At 44.3% G+C, this 25,715-nt stretch overlaps 1 protein-coding gene across 4 annotated transcripts in view; it reads left to right on the forward strand.

Moving 5' to 3' along the window:
- IL1R2 (interleukin 1 receptor type 2) overlaps positions 1–24,897 on the forward strand; it is a 51,880-nt gene extending 26,983 nt beyond the window's left edge. For 2 of the 4 annotated variants that reach the window (XM_044263742.1, XM_044263739.1), the window contains exons 2-9: positions 7,564–7,691; positions 8,285–8,549; positions 13,756–13,936; positions 16,309–16,483; positions 18,805–18,867; positions 20,498–20,633; positions 22,545–22,687; positions 24,717–24,897. In XM_044263742.1, coding sequence (XP_044119677.1) covers positions 7,622–7,691; positions 8,285–8,549; positions 13,756–13,936; positions 16,309–16,483; positions 18,805–18,867; positions 20,498–20,633; positions 22,545–22,687; positions 24,717–24,856 — 1,173 coding nt within the window. In that variant the 5' untranslated portion in view covers positions 7,564–7,621 and the 3' untranslated portion in view covers positions 24,857–24,897. Of the gene's footprint in view, positions 1–6,702; positions 6,724–7,184; positions 7,383–7,563; positions 7,692–8,284; positions 8,550–13,755; positions 13,937–16,308; positions 16,484–18,804; positions 18,868–20,497; positions 20,634–22,544; positions 22,688–24,716 lie in introns of those variants that run through there. The other 2 variants (XM_044263741.1, XM_044263740.1) reach the window with 2 other exon arrangements.
- Positions 24,898–25,715: the final 818 nt, after the last annotated feature.

A 25,715-nucleotide genomic window follows, 5' to 3' on the forward strand; every position in this document is an offset into this window, starting at 1 on the left:
CATGGTGGCTGTCTTTCCCCAGAGCAAGCATCCCAAAGACCCCAGCTAGAAGCTCTCACCCAGCATCATTGGTTGGTTAGACGCCAGTCACAGGCTGGCCCATATTCAAGGTTGGTGAGTTGGCTCCACATTTTGCTGGCAGAGTGGCACCGTCACATTGCAGAGGACCACGTAAGATGGGAGGTACTGTTGTGGCCATCCTTAGAAAGTATAATTGTCACTCTGAGAAGCAACAAGACTCGTAGACACGGAGAACGAGCTGCTGCAAGAGAGCTGCCAAGCTACTTCTAGGAGCAAAATATCCGTGCCTTCGTGCCGGGATCGTATGGGCTCTCTTTCACCTGTTCGGGTCTTTCTGTCTTTGTTTTCTCTGTCCATGTTATATTTCAGATGGACAGGTTTTCTGCATGACTGATAATTTAAATATCTGGGGTGTTCACTACATACACTCAGATTATAAGAGGTTGAAAGCCACCTTTAGCTTACGATGTGTGGTACCTGTCCCATATCAGCACAGAGCTAATGTTACCCAGCGGGTAGTCCAAAAGACCTAGAACTCCTATCCCCAGGAGAAGTCAGAAGTCTTGAGTTGTGCCTCAGCTCTTTGCCGGCTTTGGGAGTCCTGCAAGTGAGGTGATGAGATTTGGTGGTTATCTAATTGAAGCCCCGGATTTGGTGCTTTTGAAATAGAACCTGTGTCCAGGGCTGAAGCTTAAGTGAAAATTCAACCTGATTTGGAACTTTCAGGACTTCAGTGGCTGGGAGGGTTGCAAGAGCTCTCAATAGCTCAGCTCTTATATTTATTGTAGATGAAGAAACTGTTTCCCAGATTGGGTAAATCAGTTAATGACTTGCCTAAGCTCACACAGTCAGTTAATGGTAGAGTGAATCCAGCTTCAGTCTTTTGCTGTGTGTGCCTAGAGGCTCTATCACTAAGATGTCAGTCTGAATGACAGCATGGGAATGCCACACAACTGGGCGTTGATTGAGCACGTGTGTGTGTGTGTGTGTGTGTGTGTGTGTGTGATTGTTTGTTTCCGTGTTAAGCGCCCTTCTATGATAGGAATTTAGGCGTCAGGCTTCTGATTCCACTAGGTAGAGCTGAACACCTTTCTTAGTAGCAACTGGTTCTAGTAAGTTATTGCCTACAGTACCGAAAGTTCTCAGGCTGTGGGATGGACCTTCAGCAGGACACAGTAAGAACACAGACGGTGGCATCTCTGACTTCTCCCTTAGTTCTGTCAGTTGCAGGATCCTGAGAAAGTTAGTCACCTCCTGAGTTTTGGGGTCTGCTTCTGTAAAATGCTGATGAAAGCCACCACTCGTCAAGTGATTTCTCTTTGCTAGCGCTCTGTACACACCACACACCATCTGCCCCTCTCTGCTACACGGCAGGCTGCAGCCATTTTACAGATGAATAGATTAAGCCTCTCAGAGGCAATGTGATCTACCCCTGGCACCGAACTACCGAGCTGGCCTACAAGGTTCTTTCAGACTCTCGAGTCCATGTGCTCTCCTATATAAACTCTCCAGACCGCTGCAAGATACAGCTAGACTTCTGAGCTGCCTCCCGGGGTGGCATCTGACTAAGGAGTGGGCTTAGGAGAAGGCAGATTTGCATTCTGAAATGACAGAAGGTCTGATCATGTGTACTTCCCAAGACTGGAAGTGCCCATCTAATGAGGGGTAAACTTGGCCATCTGTGGAGGATGCCGGGTTTGGGAAGACTGTTAGGTAGGCTGCTAAGCTTAATGGCTCATGGCGCCCCCTCTAGTTTCGGGTTCTGGTGCTTCTACAGAGCAGGGGAGGAATACCAAGGCTGAAGACTGAGTTGACTCAGGTTTGCATTCCACTTGAACATTGCATTAGCTTTGTGGCCTTGGCTAAGCTACTAAATGTATCTGAGTCTATTTCCATTGCTTCATGTTTATAATGGGGATGATGCACTCTTCCAGGCTCATGAATGTTGCCCTCTGGAATTTCTTAGAGCGGAAAATTCCTCTTATGCAGATACCAGGCTGGGAGAACTTGAAGCCTGGTGGATTCATACTGAGCGCCTCATGGATGGAGCTTCTGCATCAGTCATTTTGCAGGAGGATGGCAATCATTCCGAGCTAGAGGAGTGGTCTTGTTGGGGGCTAGCCTGTGAGAGGGCCTGATGCAGGAAGAAGGTGAAGAAAGTATCTGTGGCTGATGGTCCAGTCTGCGGGGGGGAGGGGGGGATGGGTCTGAATGATTCAGCCTTACTGGGAATGCAAAGTGTGAACAGAGGATTTGAAAGAGTGCGGAGATGACTTGGGTTGGTTTATCGAATCTCTTAGTCAGTGGTTCTTGGGGGCAGAAGTTGGCCAAGTCCAAAAGGTTTGACAGGGAAAGAGTGCTTTTAGAGAGAAGGGACACTTTTTGGGAGAAAGTAAAAAATAGATAGCCTGTAGCCATTAGTGGAGCCAAGTATGAGTTTCTCTAAATTTTCCCTTGAGATTCAGCCCATCGTGGCCCAAAGATGGGTCTTCCTGTGCCATGGCTCCCAGAAAACAATTCTGTCGCCCCAGGCCCCACTAGGATCAAGGACATTGAGTTGCTCTTATCCTGACACAGCCATGCAGACCAGAAACAGTCTCACCAGGCTGCACTGAATTCCCCCAGTTCTGGGGTGTGTGTGTGTGTGTGTGTGTGTGTGTGTGTGTGTGTGTGATGGGGAAACTGGCTTCTCTCTTTTCGGTAGAAACAGCAATAAGCTGTGGACAACCCATCCAGGGTTCTGCTTTGAGCCAGTATATTAACAAAACAAAACAAAACAAACAAACAAACAAAAAACCCCTGCCTCAAACCTGGTCCTATATTTCTCTTCTTCTAGTTTCAGAGAAATATAAGACCTTGTTATTTATTTATTTACATTTATTTTTATTTCCTTATTCCCCAAACTCTTCATGTTCTGTGCTTTCCAGAGACCGAGTTCAAAATACTCACTTTGTCTCTGCTTTGAATTTTAAAAAATTTCCCAAGCTTCACTTTAGTGAAAATATTTATTTTCCCATGGCTGTCAAAAGGTTTTAAAGCACATGCCTGCTCCAACATGTGTTGGTTTTTAGGGATTTATTTTACGAACTGGAGGTGACATATGGTATGCGTCAGGCCTGATAAACTATTTGACTTCATTAATATTCAAGATCTGTCACCTTTGTTTTGCTTTTTTTGGATGACTGTACCTCCTGACTCAGAGATGGGCAGTTGCCTACAAACTTCCGGTAACAAGGTGAAGACAGAATTAAAGAGAAGTTAAAGCTCAGTGAATCAAGAGATACATTAAAATATATTATGGAGTAAGATGTTGCATCACTTTAAATGCCTGAAAATTTATCTCTGGAGCTATCATTCTATTATTTACTTACAAATTTGTCCTCAGTCTGCTAAAAATGTGTTCTCCATGCACTCTAAAGTCTTTAGGGGTGAAGGGTGAGAATGTCTGCCACTTTCCCATGTTTAGGGGAAAAATAGGTTTATGTGTGTATAATATGTATGTGTGTGTGTGAGAGAGAGAGACAGAGAGACAGAGAGGCAGAGAGGCAGAGAGAAAGGGAATAAAGCCAAATGTTAATAATTGGTGAATCTAGGTAGAATACATACGGGTGTTATACCATTCTCTCGCCTTTTTGGTCTGTTGGAACTTTTCAGAATTAAATGAGAAAGTGAAGCAGACTGTGATCAGGAGGCTGAGCCCGGGGAGCTGTGTTCTTTCTCCCTCCCTTCACTCTTCACACAGTGTTGGAGATTTCCTTATGCGCAGACCGGCTTTTCATCTCATTCCTCTGTTTTCCAACAGGGGGTAGTGAAACATGAAACATGGTTGTGGGACCAAAAAAAAAAAAAAAAAAAAAAAGTCACTCAAATTCTTGGAACCAGCTGCCTTTAAAATTTCTTTCTTCCAGTAAAAAGGTCAACTCAGATTCAAGCAGAAATATCAAATTGTCTGTAATTTAAAGACACATTGAAAGAAAGTAGGTCAGGAGAGGAATGTTTTGCTGCAAACCTCTGCAGAACAAATTCTTTTTCCTTTGGGCCTGCCAAAGACTTACTCTTTCCCACACAGGCAATTTTGGTTCCAGCCTTCCCCTGAGGTTTTGATTTTTGAAAATGATCACTACTCCGTGTTTGCGGTTTAATTACCTGAAGCCACTTCCTGAAGAGGTCATAGTAAAGTGGCTGTTTTGCCCGAGTCCTCATAGGGCAACCAATACAATTCCCTTGAGTGAAGGGGTCCCCCTGGGTTGGGTTGGAAGGAGGCCCAAGGGGAGATGGAGAATGGCCAGCTGTTGCTTGAGGAGGACAACAGTTTAGGATTTTGTCCCACTGGAACAGGATCTTTCTTGAAACATCTCTACTTTTTGCTCTGACCACACGTGCGATTTTGAGAAGAGGATTAATGTCCAAGGTGCTTTCAATACCTGAAAAAGAAAGTGAGGGGATTTCTCTAGGACACTTTCTGCTCTGTGAAGCCTCAGCTAACATCAGCCAGACTTTCTGGCATAAAAATAATTTTAAACTTGGTTACAAAGCACATAAATCAAGGCTAAGCCTGCACCTGTCTTGGCGGGGGTGGAGGGTGTGCTCCCCTCCAAAGGGAGGCTGCCCAGCTCCTTTGCCTTTGAGCTGAATTGGCGCTCTGAAACTGTTGAGTATCAGAAAGAGGACTAGGGACAGCCCCGGCAGGGCTCCTTTTCCCGGGGTCCTTTTCATAAACTTTGGAAAGTTTGCATATTGGGATTAGGTTTGGCTGTGTATGGCAGGAAGTCTAAACGTAAAAAAAACCAGAAACCAAAAAAGTCTAGGGTGGGAGAGCTGTTCCACAAAGCCAAGCCACCAAGGACTCATGCTCCTGTCTTATTGCCCCAGCACTGCCAGCCAGTGGCCTGTGCCTTGTGGCCCAACATGATGGCTACAGTTCACCCATCACATCCAGACTGAGCCAGCAGAAAGGCAGACCAGTGGAGACCTTGAAGTCTTTTGAGGAGACTTTTAAGTCAACTTCCTGGAAGGAGCCCATTTTTCTACCTATGTTTTATTGGCCTATATTCTGTCCCATGGCCACTTCTAGTTGCAAGGGAGGATGGGAAATGTAGTCTTTATGTGGGCTAGTGATGTGCCGCGTTGAGTTAGGTATTCTATAATTGGGGAAGCAGGAAAAGACTAATATTTGAGGAGGAAACTAGCAGCATCTGTCATAGAAACTATATTTTTGAAGAGTTAGGGCTTTGGAATCAGTAGTCCTGGGTTTAGTTTAAACTTCAATTCCTGCTTACTAGTTGTAAGATATTAGTTCAGCTACGTAACCTCCTTAATCTCTTCTATTACATGATCGGTCAAATTGGCATGATACTCACATCATGGGGGTAAATCAGAGAATAGATGCTCAGTGTTCAGCTCAGTAACTGTCACTATTACACATGTCCCTGTGTCACCATCCTTGACTTCGTTCACTTATTTGGATATGTGGTACTGGTTATACATGTGTATTTGATTCCAACATCTTTCATATCCTTTCTAGAGAACCAGTGAGTCTGGCGGGGACCAGCACAGTTAGGGACGTGAGAAGCTAATGTGGTTGCAGAGGACAAAGCACCTTGGTCAATGCTGATATGACGTTTATGCTAATCAAGTGGCCTGGTTAACCTGAGGCTGGGGTTAGTGGTTAAAGTTACAGGAAATATTTGTGTTTCAGAAACATGTGAAGGATAAGACCATGCAGAAGCAGGAAGAATTTAGAGGAAACAGCCCTGGGGCAGACACCCAGCGAAGGGGCACATCTCAGGTCATTCACTACCCATCCTGGCTCCTAATTACCAGAGGGGGAGTTCAGATTGCAATTCCGAGCACATGCCTTCTGATGAGCGAGAGTTTCTAGCATGCAAGGACTGCTTCCTCAGTCTGCTAACCCTGCCCTGGCCACCTAAGGGCCCTGTGGGCTTACTGTGAGACATTCACAATGATATCTGTTCCAGGAACAGGAAACAAGTTAAACTTTAAGGAAATGGGGGAGGGGTGGCGGGAGGGAATTTATTTATTTATTTATTTTTTCTGGACTCACTCATCACTTCAAGTCCTTGCTAGTTTCTAATCATAAATACTCACTGGAATTTTCTGGGACTGGGCATCTTGTAGGCCTTGAGGGCTATGAATAAGACCAGGCTTATTCTGGGGACTCAAGGCTGTCCCCACCCATGCAGAGCCACATTACAAACAGGTGTAGTAGGTGTCATGGTAGCTCCCACATGTTTCCCCTCCTGGCATAACTTGGAACTCCTCCTACTAGAGGTGGGGGTAATTTCCCTGCCCTACTGATGGCAATTCTGGCCATGTGACTTGCTTTGGCGAATGGAATGTGGGGCACATGGGAATGAGCTAGTTCTGGGCAAGGCTTTGAGTGCTCTTGTCCATGTTGCTTCTGTTTTTGCCATCACAGAAGAGGTTCATCTATCTCTCAGGCAGTCATAGATCCAGGGAGGATGAGAGACACATGGAGCAGACTTAGCTCCCACCCAAAGCCTGGAGCCACGCCTAACCCAGCTTGATCTAAGACAGCCAACCCCCATCTGATCCACGGACTTGTGAGCCAGAACCATTTTACACGATTGGCTCAATTGCCATGGCTATTGTTTCATGCATTTCAGTTTTGAGGAGGATTGTTGGCAGTATTGTTGAGGCATTGATGAGCTAATATGACAGGTAATTACGATATGATTTGAGAACTGCAGGGAGGTAAGAGGCACCTGGTGCTCTGGTCTTGGGAAGGTATGTAGGCAGGAGTGCTTCACGAACTTGTGTATGTTATTCACAATTTGGGCCTTATTTGGCTTTCCCCCCAGGAGACCAGAGAGTTCATGGTGTATGTAGTCTGCCAGTGAATGTCGGAATTGTATGTAAAGTAAGAGCTAATCCATAAAGACAATAGGAATAGTTCTTTGACGAGTAAAATATGAAACCTTTTGGCAGCTAGTGATTAATTCACTCATTCATTCATTTAACAAATAGAAATTAAGGATGTAGCTGTGAGTAAAATACAGTAGGATCTCTGAGCCCATGAGCTGGCATTCCAGAGGGTGGAGACATGGTTGATGAGGAATGCCATAGAGAGCAATGGAGTAGGAAAGAAAAATGTGGAGCATCGAGGCAGAAGGGTGGTGCAGCTCACACAGGAAGGTCATTGAAGACCTCACCACCAGGGATGCTGAGTAGGGAGAAGAGAACCTGAGCAGTGGCCATAGCTGAGGAATGAGCATCTTGGCACAGGGCAGAGAATGCTAAGGCGTACTCCAGGAGAGAGACATTAGGATATGAACATCTATTCCAAGACACCTTGTCTTTGGTGGTTTGGGGGTTTGATGGTAGGTATGCTCAGTGAATATAGTTACTGAGATGCAATTCCAAAGCTTCTGTATTTTCTTGCTAAAAACTGTAGACAAAACGATTTCCATCATCAGATGAAGCCTCCAGAACCTGCTGCTGGGGCCATCTTCAAGGGGTTCTCTCTCTGGCTCCTGGTGACCCCTCTGTCTCCTCCTATAGGCTACCGAGTGCTGGACCTGAGATCTCCATCTCCTGTGTCCTCCAGAAGTTGCCAGAAATGATGTTCATCTTGTACACGTTGATAATGAGTGTTTCAGCCTTCACCATTCAGCCTGAGGAACACACAGGTAAGAAATCAATCTTACTGAATCTAGCTGAATCTTACTACCAAATCTTACTAATCTAGCTGAAGAGGGCCTGCCTGCAGCTTCTCTGGGAAATGTAGTTGTTTATCTAGTGAAGTTTGTTGTTTTCAAAAAGCAAAGTGGGACAGATCTTCCTCCTGCCCATCTCCTCTGTTGCATGGGCATCAATCATTTCTGTTAAAGAGTGAGCCCAGAAAGTGGTGCCTTTGGACTCAATAAAAGACGCTTTTGGATTTTAACCACATGTCCTGTTACAACTAAGCTCTTTTTCTATCTGAACTCAGCCCAGATCTACTTTTAATATTAAGGAGTCAACAAGTGAAAAAATATGACCAAACTTTTTAACCGTTTTTTTGTCCCCATATGAACCAGATTTAACTTTTCCCACAAAATTTAAATTGGAATGGACAGAAACCCTAAAGTTGTTTTGGGGAGTTTTGAAATCATTATAACAGGAGGTGTTAATGGGACCCCCAGGGTGCAGGCCACTTGTTTGGGGCACTCAGCTTCTTCAGATGTGCCTGTCAAAGGAGCTTTTGGATCCAAAGCCTGACTGTGGTCTCCCTGTCCTTTAGTGGCAGCAGAAAACTGCAGATTTCTTGGCAAGAATTTCAAAACTGACTTCAGGGTGGAAGGGGAGCCTGTGGTTCTGAGGTGCCCCCAGATGCAGCTCTGGCTGTGGACGTCTGTCAGCCCCCATGTCAATGTGACATGGCGTAAGAATGATTCTGCTCCAACGGTCCCAGGGGAAGAAGAGACACGAATGTGGATCCAGGATGGTGCTCTCTGGATCTTGCCAGCATTGCAGGAGGACTCTGGCACCTACATCTGCACTGTCGGGTAAACCCCCACATCCCCTGGGACTGGGGTAGGGGCTGGGTCCTTCCAGAATGGGCTTCTGCATGGTTCTTCAATGATGACGTGGATTTCAAAATCCAGTGTGTAGGACCTTCTGTCTTCCTCACTGTTCCTGAAACCTCCTACCTGAGAGCCTTCCCCAGATGCCTTCATGGCTCTCTCTCCCTTCATTGAAGTCTTTGCTCGAATTTCACCTCTTTGGAGAAGACTTCCCTAGCTACTCTACCTAAACCAGTACTCTTGACAGTCCCTCTCTTTCCCCTGCTGGTATTTTTCCTCACCTGACACACATGTGTTTACCTATTTAATGTTGTCTACCCCATTAGAATGTAAACTCTAGTTCCACAGGGACTTGATCCATTTTGTTCATGCCCACGTCCACCTGGAGAGAAGAAATTGATGTAGAACACTGGATGAGACTTGAGGAATGAGTTAGCCCAACTGCTTATTGTACGCGTGAGGGGACCAAGCTCACTAATAACATGCTTCCAGGTGGTGTGTGTGGAGCTGAGACAGGAACTCAGAGCTCCTGATGTGGGGTGGAGCCCCCTTCCTCTTTATCCTCTCCAATTCACTTTGTTGTGCAACCGTCACCACCGTCCATCTCCAGAACTCTCCATCTTCCCACATTGGAGCTCTGTGCCCGTTAATCACGAACTCCTCCTTCTCCGTCCCCCAGCTCCTGGCAGCCCCCACCTTCTGTCTCTCTCTGTGAATTTGAGTACTTTAAATACCTCAGAGGAGTGGAGTCAGACGGTGTTTGTGCTTTGGTGATTGGCTTATGTCACTGAGCACAGTGTCTTCAAGGGTCATGCACACTGAAGGTGTATCTGAATTTCCTTCCGTCTTAAGACTGGATGTATTCCATTGCATAAATACACCATGTTTTGGTTACCCATTTGTCTGTCAGGGGACAGTCTACCTGCTTTTGGCTACTGTGAATAATGTTGATCTGATCATAGGTGTGCAAAGATCTCTTTGAGTCCGTGCTGTTACTACTTTTGGGTACAAACCCAGGAGAGAATTGGTGGATCAAGGGTCATTCTATGTTTAATTTTTTGAGGAACCATCATATCATTTGCCGCGTGGCTGCTCCATTTTACATTCCCACCAGCAGTATACACGGGTTCCAGTTTCTTTACATCTTCACCAACACTTACTGTTTTCTTGTTTTTTCTTGGAGAAGGATAATAGCCATCCTGCTGGGCATGGAGTGATATATTATGGTTTTGATTTGCATTTCCCTAATAATTAGTAGTGCTGAGCATCTCTCTGTGTCTTTTATTGGCCGAACGTCTATTCAAGTCCTTTGCCCATTTTTAACTTTAAAATTTTTGTTGCCTCATTATTTTAAATTTCTTTTAAAAATTGAAATATAATTAACATGCCCTGTTATGTTAGTTTCAGGTACAGAGTATAATGATTCAACAATTCTATACGTTTCTCGGTGCTCATTGCTAAGGATACTCTTAATCGCCTTCATCTATTTCTCCCAACCCACCACCCATCTCCTCTCTGGCAGCCACCGGTTTGTTCTCAGTATTTAAGAATCTTTTTGTTTGTTTGTCTCTTTTTTATTTTATTCATCTGTTTTGTGATGAACACAATTTTTTCTTAAATTTCACCTATGAGTGAAATCATATAGTCTTTGTCTTTCTCAGACAGATTTATTTCACTTAGTGTTACTCCATCTAAATCCATCCATGTCTTGCAAATGGAAAGAGATCATTCTTTTTTATGGTTGAGTCATATTCCAATGTGTGTGTGTGTGTGTGTGTGTGTGTGTATCACATCTTCTTCTTTTTTTTTTTTTAAGATTTTATTTATTTATTTGACAGACAGAGACCACAAGTAGGCAGAGAGGTAGGCAGAGAGAGAGGAAGGGAAGCAGGCTCCCCACTGAGCAGGGCGCCCGATGTGGGGCTTGATCCCAGGACCCCGAGACCACGACCCGAGCTGAAGGCAGAGGCCTTAACCCACTGAGCCACCCAGGTGCCCCCACATCTTCTTTATCCATTCCTTAATCGAGTTATTTTTTTTTTTTTTTGGATTGTAGGAATTCTTTCTATATTCTGGCTATCCATCCCTTCCCAGATATATGATTTACAACTATTTTCCCCCATGCCATGGGTTGCCTTTTTATTCTTTTGATAATGTCCTTTGATGCACAAAGTTTTTTTAAATTTTGATGAAGTTCAATTTATCTATTTTTTCTTTGGTGGCCTGTGCTTCTGATGTCCTATCCAAGAAGTCACTGCTGTATCTAATGAAAAGCTTTTGCCCTGTGTTTTCACCTAAAAATTTTTATAGTTTCAGCACTTATGTTTAGGTCTTTGACCCATTTTGAATTAAAATTTATACAAGGCATGAGGTAATGGTCTGACTTCATTCTTTTGCAAGTGGCTATCCAGTTTTCTTAATACCTTTTATTGAAAAGACTGTCCATTTCCCACTCAGTGGTCTTGGCAAAGCTTGCTACTTCTTGCAGGAGAAAATTGTAGGTGCAGTTAGTGCTGGTGATTTTAAACCTCGCCTGGCTAAGTTCTCCTGGAAGGATTAGGGCAGACTGGGAACTGGTGCTCCTGGTCTTCTGTCTCCAGCTGCTGCTTGTATCCTGCCCCCAGGCTCTGCCCACTCCTTCTACTAGCCAGCTTTAGAGCCTGCACATCTCCTAAATCTGCTTGATTTAAGGAGGAGTTGTATCAATGAGGATTTTCATTTGGAAAGAGAGCCAAAGGAAGTGGATTCATAGCACAAGGGAATGACTGGTGAATGGGAGATTTTTAGACAATATCAGCCCCAGTCTTAGATGTTGTGTGTTGGGGGGGGGTGGTAGGGGGTGGTGTGCTCAGTCCTGTCAGTGGACCCTGCCTAGGAAACAGGTAGGCAGTCTCTTATTTCCCTTTCAGAGCAATGTGGATATCTGATTTTACAATAGCTATAAATGCATAGTTTTTCCTACCTTTTAGAGGAGAAAATTCTAATGTTTTCCTAAGGAGTGATACTAAGAAAATTTAATAGTGTGGTAGACAAAGATTGGAATTCAGACATAGAATGGTATGAGTGTGAATCCTAGCCCTCTCATTTTCTAGCCAGTAGGACCTTGGTCTTATTACTTGGCATTTATGGATCTCAGTTTTCTCCTTTCGAATGAGGAGAGTTTGTTAGGAGTCCTGAGAAATCACAGCATGTGAAGCACCTGGTTATGGGGAGCACCATAGAAGATGGACTACATATATATATATATGGAAATGCCTTTTCTTTCCCAAAGGCAATACTTATTGACTACTGAAGGGATAATATGCAAAAATCGAGAGATGTAAACTGAGTCCTGTTTGTCTTAAAGTTTCTTTTTCTACTTGATTAAAAAGATTGTACCTAATTCCCTTATTTTATTTTCTATTCTTAAAAAATATTTATTTATTCATTTATTTTGGCAGGGGACAGGTGGAGGGAGAGGGAGAGAGAGAGAGAATCTTGAGTAGACACGCTGCTGAGCTCAGAGCCTGATGTAGGGCCTGATCTCATGATGCTGTGATCATGACCTGAGCCAAAATCAAGAGTCAGATGCTCAACCAACTGAGCTACCCAGGCACCCCTTTATTTTCTGTTTTTGTAGGAAAAGAGAGCTCTGAGATTGAGAGGGGCAGATGAAATCCCAGGGTCAAGGCTTCTTAGCATGTGAGAGAGTTTCCCTGGTTGATCTCTAGAACTCTATTCCAGCTCTAAGATTGGGGTTCCAGTGGAGTAAGAATCAGCAGCAGTCACCCTAATACACTTTGGCAGGTATTAACACAGCCCTATTCCTGTGATTTTTATTCGCTTCTGATCTAGAACCCACTTGGCCTTTCTGTCAACCATGGTGGGTAGATTATGGTGCTAAATCAAATAGCCCCCAAATCTGAGTGGCTTAAAACCCCAAAGGCTTATTTATCACCCATGGTGGGGCCATGATGTGTAATTCCACTGTTTGCTCAGGGCGGGGGAACTGGACGTACTTGGTGAACAGCCCTAATGACCACCATCCCTTTGCTGTGGGGAGGCCACGCCACATGGAGAATGTGGGTGGTAACCAAGTTACTCCCTACCCACCAGTCTTTTTTGAGTTATTTTCATGGACTGTCTGGCCCACATGTAATTACCAGATCAATAATGTGAACAGGTTTGGAACTCTTGATATGTGTAATAAGTTTGGTTTCTGGAGATACTGCCCCAATTTACGGGTTTTCCCAGAGCCCTCCTGGGCTTCTAACCTTGGTTTGACCTCTAAGTAGCTCTGCAGTCTTAGGAAGTAACTTCATTTCTGTATACCTAATTTTCCTCATCTGAAAATGATATGCTAATAATTCCTACCTTGTAGGGTTGGACAATAAATGAAATAACTTATGGAGAGCACTGAGTCCAGGGGCTGGCACACACCTCTCCCAGCTGCTTCCATGCCTATTTTCAGGTGTGCTCTGGTCTTTTGTCCTCATTGGTGTTTCTTTGACTTACAGTGAGATTATGTATTTTTCAAGGTGATAGCTTTCTGCATTTCTTTGTGCCAAAGATGTTTGTTCATCTTTTTCCTTTTTTTAAGCAGACATGAAAAATAATATTAGATATTGGCTTTATCCATTTGAGTTAATTCTTTTTACTTTCAGGTACCAAGCTTTTATCACTTACTTCTCTCCAGACATTTTTCACACTTTCTTCCTTCTTTAGATATAGACTGTTTGATCTTTTGCTGTGCTGGCTTCTCCCTCCCTTCCCCTCCTTATACAGCACACGTTCTCATGGTCTCTATTGATTATGTAGCCAGGAACTTACTTAGCTGAGATAACTGTATTTTTGTGTTTTTCTGTTTTTTTTCCCCCATGTTTCTATCAATGTTTTGCCTCTGCCCTTTCCCCAGTCCTATGGTCTTAATAGAATTATGATATTGAGGTTAGTTAGGTGAAGCAAAAATTAAAAAAAAAAACACCCCAAATTAAAAAAAGAAACTTGCCAAGTTTATTTCCCCCATGCAGTATTACGAAAAATATTTTAAAGATCTTACCCAGAGTTCTCCGCAGTTTTCTGAAATTTGACATCAGTTGATAGATGATTCCCAGAATTTAATGGGTTTGGGAAAATTATTCTCAATTTCATTTAGCGTTGCTGTTATTTTGCCTTGTCATTTATTATGCCCTTTTCCCCTTTACTTCAGAAATGCTTCTTACTGTGATGAAATGTCCATTGAGCTCAAGGTTTTTGAGAAGACAGAAGCTTCCCTGCCTTTCATATCATACCCACAAATTCTAACTTTGTCAACCTCTGGGTCCTTAGTTTGCCCTGAGCTGAGTGAATTCACCCATAACAAAATGGACATGAAGATTCATTGGTACAAGGTACGTCTTTAAAAATTGCTGCTTCAATTAAAATGTGTTTTACTAGACACAGGAAAGATATAAAATGCTCATTCTGAGGGCAATACACTCACTTTTATATTTCTGGTTTTTTCAACCAGTTATTTTTTAAAAGGGGCTGACTAATAGGTTCTGTTCATCTGTGTGTGGCTTGGGTAAGGGTCCTCAGAATAGAACTTTGAGTAGCCAGAATGCAAAATGAATGGAGTAAGTGACAGCTTACTCCAGAAAATAGCTTTTTACATGGACATTTGTCTATAGCAATGTAGAAAAAAAAGAAATACTTGTTTTCTTGACTGGTTGAATAAATACTATCATAGAGCACTTGTGTAGACCAGGTACGGGCAAACTATAGCTATAATCAGTGGCCAAATTGACCTGCCATCTGCCCGACAGCTCAGGATAGTTTTCACTTTTTTAAATGGTTAAAAAAAAATTAAAAGAGGAGCACCTGGGTGGCTCAGTCGGTTGAGTATCCGACTCTTGGCTTTGGCTCAGATTATGATCTCACTGGTCATAAGGTCGAGGTCCATATTGGGCTCCATGCACAGCAGGGAGTCTGCTTGAAGTTTCTCTCCCTCTGTCCCCCCGCAAGCCCCCCTCCCACCCCAAGCACACCTTGCTCTCTCTCTCTCTCTCACCTTCTCCCTAAGATAAATAAAGAAATGTCTAAAAAAAAGTTAGGAATGCCTCGGTGGTTCAGTTAGTTAAGTGTCTGCCTTAGGCTTAGGTCATTATCCCAGGTCCTGGGATTGATCCCCACAGGGTCCTGGAATCGAGCCCCACTTCAGGCTCCCTGCTCAGCAGTAATCCTGCTTTTCTTTCTCCCTCTGTCTGTCACTTGCCCTATGGTGCTCTCTTTCTCTCTTTCAAATAAATAAAGAAAATCTTAAAAAAAAATTAAAAGAAGACTAGTATTTCATGATATGTGAAAAAGATATAAAATTCAAATTTCATTGTCCATAAATACAGTTTTACTGGGAGGTGGCCACGCGGTTTGTGGTCTCATACTGCAAGGGCCAAGTTGGGTAGCTCTTCAAATTTAGCAGAGGACAGAGTGCATCTAGACTGTAGACCTGAAATATTTACTGTCTGGTCCTTTACAGAAAAATTTGCTGACCCCTGATCTAGATAGACCATAGACTGAAAACTGAAAACTACAGTTACTTGCTTAATATTTGATAGAAATTAACCTTTTAAGCAAGAGAAGCTCAGCCAGTTGACTGGTATTATAGCTACAAGATACATACAGGATACCAATGCTAATCATTACTGAGCAGGTACTGTGTATAATTCTGTTCTAGCTTCCCTGGCATGTAACCTACCAAAGTGGAGATTGCTAGTATCTCCATTTTACATATTAGGAAACAGAGAGACAGAAATGTAAGGGCACTTGCCCAAGGTCACCCAGCTGGTAGATGGTGAAGCCAGCACTCCAGCATGGGAGGCCAGGCTCCACACACCACTGCCATGCAGGGAAACCCTGGGGGTTTGGTGGCCTTGGAAGAATTGGGGGACTAAGCCCCATTTGGCTTTTTTCACCTCTGGGGACTCATGTTAGGAACAATAAGATCTCTCTTTTTAATTAAACATGCTGTAGAATAGCACTTGATGAGCCACTAGCTGACGAACTATTCCAGTTATGTCTGTGCTCCCATTCAGAGCAAGATTCTGAGATGACTCAAGGTTATGCTGGACTGTCGCAAGCTTTCAGTCATCATGGTTTTGAAAGATAGGTTCCTGAGAACACTTTGTGCTCATTGGGATGTTTTCTCGAATCCCATTCAACGTTTTCTGTTATTGGAGCCCTTGATCTTGAGAGTTCTGTAGTGCAGAATCCTCAGGACCTTTTTGTCCATATGGAAAGTGTGCCCTCATTCCTCATACTTAGTTTTTCCTTACAAATTTTTCTCCATCTTTACTGACCTGTAAAGTTGAAATGATTCTTAAAGTCATTACTCTAACATCATTTCTTTATTTTCCCTGAATACGTCTCCTGAATATTACAGTCACCCTGACGACATACCACTACTCTTCCCTCCGTGTTTCCCAAGGCGGTAATGACCTACTTTATCCAATAAGAGATAGTTTCTTTTTTTCCCTTTATGCTCACACGAGTGTGCAATAAACATTGTGGTTAAACACATCCCACAATTCCGTTTTATCTGTTAACAAATTCCCTCTGTTAAAAAGTACATTTAGTGGTGTGTCCAAAGTACATTCGCTAAGTAAATACCAGGGCAGTTCGTGGGTTGGATATTCAACACTGATTGATAATATGAGTGCTACTCATATATAGCTTTTGAAATACAAATTAGCACATAGCATAACTCTGAAAAGTATTTTCCCTTAAGGATTCTGTCCTCCTGGATCAAGACAACGAGAAGTTTCTAAGTGTGAAGGGAACCTCTCGCTTACTCATCTATAATGTGTCTTTGGAGGATGCGGGCTATTACAGCTGTGCCATAACGTTTACCCACGAAGGCATGCTGTACAACGTGACTAGGAATATTGAACTCCGTGTCAACAGTGAGTATTTGCCACTGAGGGACCTCCCCACCCTGTCAATAACAAGCATGCAAAGAACTAATAATGAGGGTTCATTTGGAATTCCTTGAATGTCCTCAGTGTGAAAGGAAAACATACCTATCAACTCGCCTAGAGCATCAGGCTCATAAAACATGTGTGTAGAGCTTTGAAAGATAGAGAGCAGGGTGTTTTTCTCAGGAAAGGTGGATTGCTGAGTGGTTGGTAGGGTTCCAGGTGTGGCTAAAACACACCAGCAGAGGGGGCCATACAACGGTTCACTGGGAAGGTCCCTTTGGAAGGCTTGCACCACTAGAGACAGCCATCTGGCATCATGGTTGCCAGAACTTTATTTATAATTCAAGGATATTACGATTTTATTGGATTTTTTTTAGTTAGAGGTCTTTGCATTGGCATATCCAGTGGAAACTCCCCTTTCTTGGGCTTCCCCAAGGCACATGACCCTTGAAATCAGAGTTTCAGATAGTGAGGGCTCTCATTGCTTTAAATGAGTTCTACTTGAAAAGAATGTTGTGAACAGTGTTGATGAGTATTTAAAATTGTTTAACATTTACTACGTATATGCTGGACATCAAGCTTGGTACAAGGAACATAAAAGGGCTTGAGTTTTGAACTCTGCCCTAGAGAGTATGCTGCTTTTATTTATTTTATATACTGAATACACAATTGGGAGTCTTTTAGGACATTTCAGATGGGTTTGGAAATATATTAAAGTTAAATAATTGGTCTATGAAAGGAGAAGTGTAACTTTTTGCCCCTTCCAGAGAAAATCCAGATATTCAGTTTTACCACAGGGAAAACTCCCATGGGATATCTCCCATGAACTGAAATCTCTAGATGACATAGTCCTGTGAGGATTCATTCCTATCAACAACTTGTTCCCTGGAGTGGGAAATCACAGAGACTTCCGGTGACTTTCAAAGGGCCCAGAATTATCCTGTTCATGTGATACTCCACAAGAACACTAGGGGGCGGCCAGCCCACATATTACCCCAAGTTGTGAGCACACTATTTCTCAGGGCTTCTCAGAGGGTGTCTAAGCACTTGGGTCCTCATTAGACTTGCAGAATCTCAGTCTCCATCCCAGACCTACTAGGTAGAACCCGGGGCATGATGGGGTGGGGGGAAGCATAGCAATCTGTGTTTAACACTCTCACTCCACCCCCACCGGATGCTGGGGCACCCTTAGGTTTGAGAAGCACAGAGGTATTTAACTTCCCTCCCCACCCCCACGTGTGACTATGTGTGTTTTTGGTGGGGGGCACGACTGTGGGGAGGCTCCTGGTCTTGGTCCAGAAGCCATGTGCTCCTCATGCTGTGAGGCTGCCTAATGTTTACTCATGTTAGGATTTCAAAATGCTCTGCAGGGAAGATGGAAGGGAAAAGTGAGCAGTTATGGAGATGGGCAGCCCTTTACCCACCCCCAGCCATGCTTTTTACTCCAAGTCAGGTGCCTACTTTCTTCAAGTTGGGAGACGTACCTCTTGGGGAGCTGCGTTTCTATTCAGAGGTCCCCCTCTGTCTGCCTCCCCAAAAAGTTTATGTCCTCTATTAACAAGACATAGTAAACAATGCTGGGTCATGCTCCTTATCATTCAGTGTGGGATTAGCAGTAGAAACGGTGGTTCCCAAATTCCTGTGTCTCTGTTTACGTTTTCAAAGTGACTCTACGGTATTTTGAGGCAGGCATGTGGGGAAGCACGAATGGAGAGGAGGGGGGAGATTTTAGGGCAAATAGACGTTGGGGTAAAGCCTATCTTGTAGACGTTGAGAAGATTACTATTAAGAATTCATTCAGGGGACGCCTGGGTGGCTCAGTTTGTTGGACGACTGCCTTCGGCTCAGGTTGTGATCCTGGAGTCCCGGGATCGAGTCCCACATCAGGCTCCCAGCTCCATGGGGAGTCTGCTTCGCTCTCTGACCTTCTCCCCTCTCATGCTCTCTCTCACTGTCTCTCTCTCTCAAATAAATAAATAAAATCTTTAAAAAAAAAAAAAAGAATTCATTCAGGAAGCCAGGGAGGGGAATGGTTAATTATTTATCACAAAGCAAAGAACATCTGTTAGTGGAATGTGTATTTAATTGTGGCCTCTTCCAGTAATATCTCTTCTGGGAAAGGCATTGGCCAAAGATGCTCAATTTTGTGGAGAGCCTGTTTCCTTTGCCAGACAAAGGTCGAATCTTACAATGGCTGGCCATACTGTAGGGGATAACTTTGTTAATTAGCTAAACAATGGAACTTGAATCTCAGCTTGAAATGATGGCTTCCCTAATTGAAGCTCTTTTCCTCATATCTTTCTCAGAAAAAGAAGAGGAGACAATTCCTGTGATTATCTCTCCCCACCAGACCATATTAGCTTCACTGGGTAAGGCCTATGCGGACTGTGTCACCCACGGGGGTGTCTTTAGTCCCAAAGCCTGAGGTCCCCTGCCCCTTTGGTTTGCAGTGTGCGTGGGTAGGACCCTGGAGCCCCTGCGTGAGAGGCAGAAATGACATCTTTCCTTCTGTCAGATGTTAGAAATGGCACTGTGTGAAAATAGGTATACTTTGTCACAGGAACACCCGACCAGCAAAAATCTAAATGTGAAAATCCCAACGTTCTCGTGGCAGTTGTCAACTGTATGAGAGGATTAACAGCAGGATCCCCTCCTGGGGCCTTGCATAAAACATACTTGCAGTATGTTTTAAATAAATCTCTCCAAAATTTGGCTGATGTGCAGCACTTCCCTAAGAGTCCATCTGTAACGCGAGGCTGACCCCGTCACTGCTGGCCCCACAGAGACGGTCTCTTGTGGTCGAAAGAGCTGTTCAGCTGGTCAAGGTGGATGATGAGAGTGACTGACAGAGTTTTCCAGTTTTCACCCCATAGTGGTTGTGGCTCAGGCTGTCCTGGGCAGTGCCCACTTCCCTGGTGACTATCACTGTGTCTCACGGGACGCCAGTCAGTGCCAACACCAACACCATAGGGGTCCTTCTGTAGAAAGAAAAGCTGCTCAGGGCGTCACTGTGGGCTCATTGAAGGTCAAAAGCCACACTCATGTCAGGCTGGGCTTCCAACAGGCCTATGTATCCAGGAAGCCTGTACCATTTTGGTGTTTGTTTCCCTATAATGGTTTTGTAGGCCTCATTCTCCCTCCCTCCCTCCCTTTCTCCCTCCCTCCCCATCCATCCATCCATCCATCCATCCAGGTCTCTCTTCTGTTTGGTATTGGGCTTATATTTTAAATTTTAGTTGGTGGTCATAGAGAAGGGGGACTTTGGTACAGATGCTGGGATTGCTGCCAACACAGATGCCTCGGCCCTTGGAATAAACCACCTGGAAACCTGGGGAAGTGGGCACACGGGTTGGTGCCAGCTGGGATTCCAGCACCCTGGCTCCTAGATTCCCCAGCCAAATAGAGCTGAGTTCCCCACCCTGTTGCTTTGAATGCATTCACGTGCATGGCAGAATTACATGAGGCCAGGTTTAATGGGTTGCTTTTGACCAAGAAATCTTAAGGTTGTAAGAGGTGGTAAAGGAGTGGGAAGAGCCTGAAGGGGGGCCGTACATTAAAAAACCCACCAGGAGGAGGCATATTACCCATGGGGGTTCCTGGGAGAAACAGGAGGGCTGAGACCAGCAATTGGCAGAGAAAAAGAATTGAGACATTCATCTGACTTTTTGAGGTACCTAGAAGAAAGTGTGGGAGAAGGCATCCATGAATTCAGAAGGCCCTGTAGGAGCTGAGTGGCCTTGGGGAAGCCATGTGCCTTCAGGGTTTTCATCTCTCATGAAGACCAGTTGAGGGAACTGGAGACACTTGATAGATACTGGTGTTCTGTGTGAACAGAATCATTTGAAGGAACCGAGTTTCCTTCTAAGGAAAGAATTGGCTGGTGAGGGATATTTGAGAAGGTGGGGCAGGGTCTGCCACTCGGATTTGCTGGTGGCCACAGGGGCTGGCGTGACCCCTGTTCTCTGGTGGGGCTCTGACATGGTGTCTTGCTGTGTACAGGTTCAAGACTGAGAATCCCGTGTAAGGTGTTTCTAGGAGCCGGGACACAGTCGACCACCATGCTCTGGTGGATGGCCAACAATACCAGAATAGAGAACGCCTACCAGGGAGGCCGTGTGGCTGAAGGGCAGCGCCAGTAAGTGGGTGAAGGTTGTTGTCAGCTGAGAAGCATCTTATGGGATTTCCGAGGGCTTTGCTCTTCCTTCTAGAGACAATTTCGCACCAGACAATGTCGCACCAGATCAGACCAGGACACACAACTCTATTAAATAATCTTTTTGATTGTAAACTGTTGGATTTTTAGAATTTTATTATTTTTTTTACAGATTTATTTACTCATTTTAGAGAGAAAGAGAGAGAGAGAGAGAGAGCATGAGCTGGGAGAGAGGTGGAGAAAGAGGGAGAGAGAATTTCCAGCGGGCTCTAGGCTGAGCGCAGAGCCTAACACAGGGCTCGATCCCACGACCCTGAGATCATCACCCGAGCTGAAATCAGGAGTTGGGCACTTAACTAACTAAGTTAGTTAGCTAGCCACCCAGGCACCGCAGATCTTTAGAATTTAAAAAATTGAATTTTTCTAAGTATCACCAGTTGTTCTTAAGAATCAAACTTCTTATAGCAGCTGGGCTGCAGTCAACTGCTTGGCATTGATGTTGCATTTTTTTAGCTGTTTCATTAAACATTTGTTTCTTGATTTTTACGGTTTTCCAAAAAAAATGCTTTGGAGTTCATACATTTCCATGCCGCACCCTGCAACCTGGGTGTCAAATGTTTTCACAAACTCTTCAAAAGAGTCTGAGAGTTAGCCACAGTATCTGAGGGTGGCTATGGGCGTCAAGGAAGGTTAATGTTCAAAGAAAGGAAGAATTCTGTTCTCATAAGCATTCATCTTTGGAAAATGTTTTCTCAACCCAAAAGTAGGACAGTCAGACCTTGTAAATCTGTGTTTGAGAAAGGGAGACCGTTCGATGTTGCGAATTATCAAGGAATTTTTTTTAAGATTTTATTTATTTATTTGAGGGAGAATGAGTGAGAGAGAACATGAGAGAGGAGAAGTCAGAGGGAGAAGCAGACTCCCCAAGGAGCTGGGAGCCCGATGTGGGACTCGATCCTGGAAGTCCGGGATCATGACCTGAGCCGAAGGCAGTTACTCAACCAACTGAGCCACCCAGGCGCCCACCAAATTATCAAGGAATTTTAAAATTCAAGTTTCACTATGATGAATTAGGCTCAACTTCCACTTGACCTACCAAAAAAGATCTTTCTAGATGCAGTGTGGTGAATCAAAATTATATGTTGTTAGCACAACTGCTTGCTTGCAAAGTCCCTGTTGGGAAAAGCTTGGCATCACTCACACGCCCCATGTTAGCTCACTCATACTATCCGCTCACTTAAAGGAGCCTTTTTTCCCAAGGATTAAAAAAAAAAAAAAGGCCTAGCAGATGCACATCAGTGATATTTTATTCATGCTCTTAGGTAGCAGTGAAGCATCTTCAGGTTATGATCACGCTACAAACAGCAGCGATGCTGGCCAGAACCATTCCCTGGCCTGGCCTGTCTGTGGCCCTCTGCTCTGATCTTGGGTTCCCAGAATTACAGCTGGCAATGGAGATGAGAGGAAGAAACACAGTGGAGGCCAGGATTCCTGGAAAATCCCTCCTCTTCAGTATGCAAATGATTTTTTGGCCTTACAATCAAGTTTCTCCAAGCAGATATTTCTTTCCCACTACTGCCTCTTTGTTCGTCAATGGCCTGAAAAATGAATTTTCCCAACATCCAAATGAAACTGGCTCCTGTTAAGTTCTTCTTGTGACAAGTGTCCTGTTACAAGGACCCACATCTTCAGTGTCACTCCCACCTTCAGGCACAGGTTTAGACATTCTCCCAGATAGGGAACCAAAATCAAGGCAGGTGCTCCTGTCTTTATGAATCCTGAGACCAATTTAAGCACAGCGGGTCCTTCTCGTTGAGAATGTTTGGACATCTCCCTTGTAAAGATGGGCTTGCACTGGTTACAGCCCATTTAAGCAGATGTTTTCTCACTCAGGGAGTACTCGGAGAACAATGAGAACTACATTGAAGTCCCCCTGATTTTTGATCCAGTCATAAGAGAGGATTTGAACACGGATTTTAAATGCCTTGTCCGCAACAGACTGAGTTTTCAGACACTGCGCACCACAGTCAAAGAAGGTATGTACCTGGGGGGACGTTTGAGGGGAAAGCAGCACGGGCAGGGGTCTGTGGTCGCTAGACAAAACTGCTAGTTCTCCAGCTGATTGCTTAGGAAGTCCCTCCATTTCCTGTTAGTGGACCACCCAGAGCGGATCTCTCAGTTTTTATGATTTATTTTTTGTCGGGTGGAAGCCGGCTTTGGGAGAGTATGTTCAAGGAAAAGTTTAAATAGCAAGCTGACTTCAGGAAAAAAAATAAGGTGGTTCTGTGATAAACTAAAATACACACACACACACACATACACACACACACACACACACACACACACACAAACCCCCGTGTCCTTCTGTGGTTCTGCCCCTGGATCAGCAGGACTAGCTGGTTTCTGGTGACACCTGGAGGAGTGTGCGACGGTCTTGATCCCGAAATTGAGGAACTCCCTTCTCCAAGAGCTGGGGGCTGGGAGATCCACAGGGCTCAGAGCAGCTTTCAGGTTAAAGACATTGGTTCCCAGGAGATCAAGCACAAGACTGTAGTCAGATCAACTCAGTGCCCATATACAGTAAGAAGAAAAGAGAAACCCGTGCTCTCATTTGGACCAAATTGATTTCCTCCCAGCGTTTAAGTGGGGAAGGGAAACACAGGTACTTCTGAGACCGCTGACAGTCAGAAGGGACGAGGCAGAAGTCAAAGTGGTCTCCAGCAGCGGTCTCCTTATGCCTTCTGGGCAATCTGTTGCAAGCCAACAAATTGCTCCACTTTCTCTCTCCCTTGCTGGGAAGGCAGCTGCAGATGTACTTGTAATTGAAAAGCTGAGGATTTGGTTAAGGCTCAGGACAGTGTATGACGCATACAGCTTTTCTCCAGTTGTGGTCTGAGCACTACCAGCACTGCCCACTTGGGCCACTAGCTGAAAACACAGAGTCCCGGCCTCAGCCCAGATCTACCCCAATTCTTCCAGGGTAAGGCCAAAGAGGGCAAAGTAGCAGGCTCCTTTCCTATTCACGTGTGAGGACCGCTGTCCTAGGACACATATGCAAAGGCTGATGCTTTAGATTATTTCCATGAAAGAATCAGTAGTTGTCCAGACTTGGAAAGGAAGTGTCCCCCAGAAAGCAGATTCCACTTCTGGGGTTCAGATTGTGACCCAAAGGAACCTGTGGTTTGTCTGGACCTGAAGCTGGGGACCTTTAAACATTTTCATAATGTGAGCCTTCTCCCTCCTTTGTGGGGTTGGCCGTGACTCATGGCCGAGGGCACAGCTAACAGCCTGTCCCCAGCATGGAGAGGTGTGTCCCGATGGCTGCTCAGCAAATTAAAGCTTGACACATTTCCAAGCCTTGTGGGATGTTAAGGTGGAAGAATCATTTAGAGAGACAGTCTGAAAATGTGTTGGTTCCCAGAGGCCCAGATAGATGATGATAAACCGTAGCTTTAAAATGTGGAACTCTGGCCTTGTCATCAGTTGAATCCAGGAGGACTCATGTTCTTGTGTTTGCTTGTCACGTCTTTATTTGTACTCTCCACATTTTCATGATGCAGAGATGCCAAGGAGTAGAATATAAAATAGCTGGGTCCAAGCAATCCTCTTGACACCTAAAGCTCCTACATTCAAAGTTGGTTTTCTCTTCCTGTGTTTGTTAGTTTCTATCATCCCCCTCACATGCTCACTCATTGGAAGAGGCCACGCTGGACCTTGGCCACGTCCCAGTTGTCTGGTTGAGACCTGAATGGATAATCTCTTATTGCACACTATTCAACAGGTGGAACAGAGACCCTCGCCACCTTGCTCCACTCTGTGCTCTTTTCTCTGATCGCTCTCTGATCAATTTTTGTTCTACCTTGTTCATTTCCCTAATGCCGCAGGTGCCTTTCTCACATATCCTTCATCTGCTGTGAGTGGCATGCTTTGTGAAAAGCCAGTGCACAATTAATAGGAAAAAATGAACTGCAGCTCCACTCTTCTCTATAAACATGCACTGCACTGTCCTGCTTGGCAGTGAGAGAATGTTCTTCCACCCATGATGTGACTCTGTTCTTCCCACAGCTACCACATTCTCCTGGGGGACCGTGCTGGCCCCGCTCTCCCTGGTCTGCTTGGTTGTGGTGGGAATATGGATGCACAGACGGTGTAAACACAGAACTGGAAAAGCATATGGTTTGACCACGTTAAAGACTGGCCATTAAGATTTTCATCTCACCCAAGTAAAATAAAGACAATAAAACAATTCAGAGTCAAACGATATCCTTTTTTATGGAGGTGAATTGGCCTTTGCGAGGATTCTGCTCTTCCTCAGTCGGTTTAACGAGCTGCTGTGTTTATGGTAAAGGACAGAAGTATGAATGTGAGGTTTATTCTGAAACTGACAGGAGCAAGCGTGCATGTGAGCGAGTACATGTGTGGGAGAGTAGCTCTTGGACACTTGTGACCTATTTAGAAGAGTGAGGTGGAGTCAAAAACATCTAAATGAATTTTGTAGTTCATTCATTTGTCTTTTAACGAAAATGTATTAAAAATCTATGTTGGCTATGCTCCGTGGAGGGGGTTAACAGATAACAAAGATAAGACATAGGTTGCCTTTTTGGGAAGATGGAATTTCATTTGGAAACTGGAAAGAGGGATTTAGAAATGCTAAAGAAGGAGCATCAGCAAATTTGGTGGATTTTTCCCAAAAGGATGAGCCAAAGAATAACAATTAAAATAGTCTATGAGAAAAATACATGTTAGCACATTTTAGTGAACTGAGAAATAGACTCAGCTTTATCTCAAAGCTTCTGAAAATGAGGAGGATGGAAAAGTATTGAGATAACTGCATACACGTTGGAAAAAAATAATCAGAACCTCTTTTATATCATATCCTCATCCCCCTCCACCCCCCAAAATCCCAGTTAACTTAGTAAATTCAGTTTCAAGAAATCAGATTGCAGAAAAACTGGCATGAGTCACTCCTTCACTTGAGTTCAAGTCTTTGTTCAAGTGACCTTCGCAGAGGCACACTTCTGAATGGTACCTCTTTCCATCCCTCTCTGTTTCTCCCTCTGCTTT

The sequence above is a fragment of the Neovison vison genome, chromosome 8, assembly GCF_020171115.1.
Source record: "Neovison vison isolate M4711 chromosome 8, ASM_NN_V1, whole genome shotgun sequence".
In the NCBI taxonomy this organism is placed as follows: Eukaryota; Metazoa; Chordata; class Mammalia; order Carnivora; family Mustelidae; genus Neogale; species Neogale vison.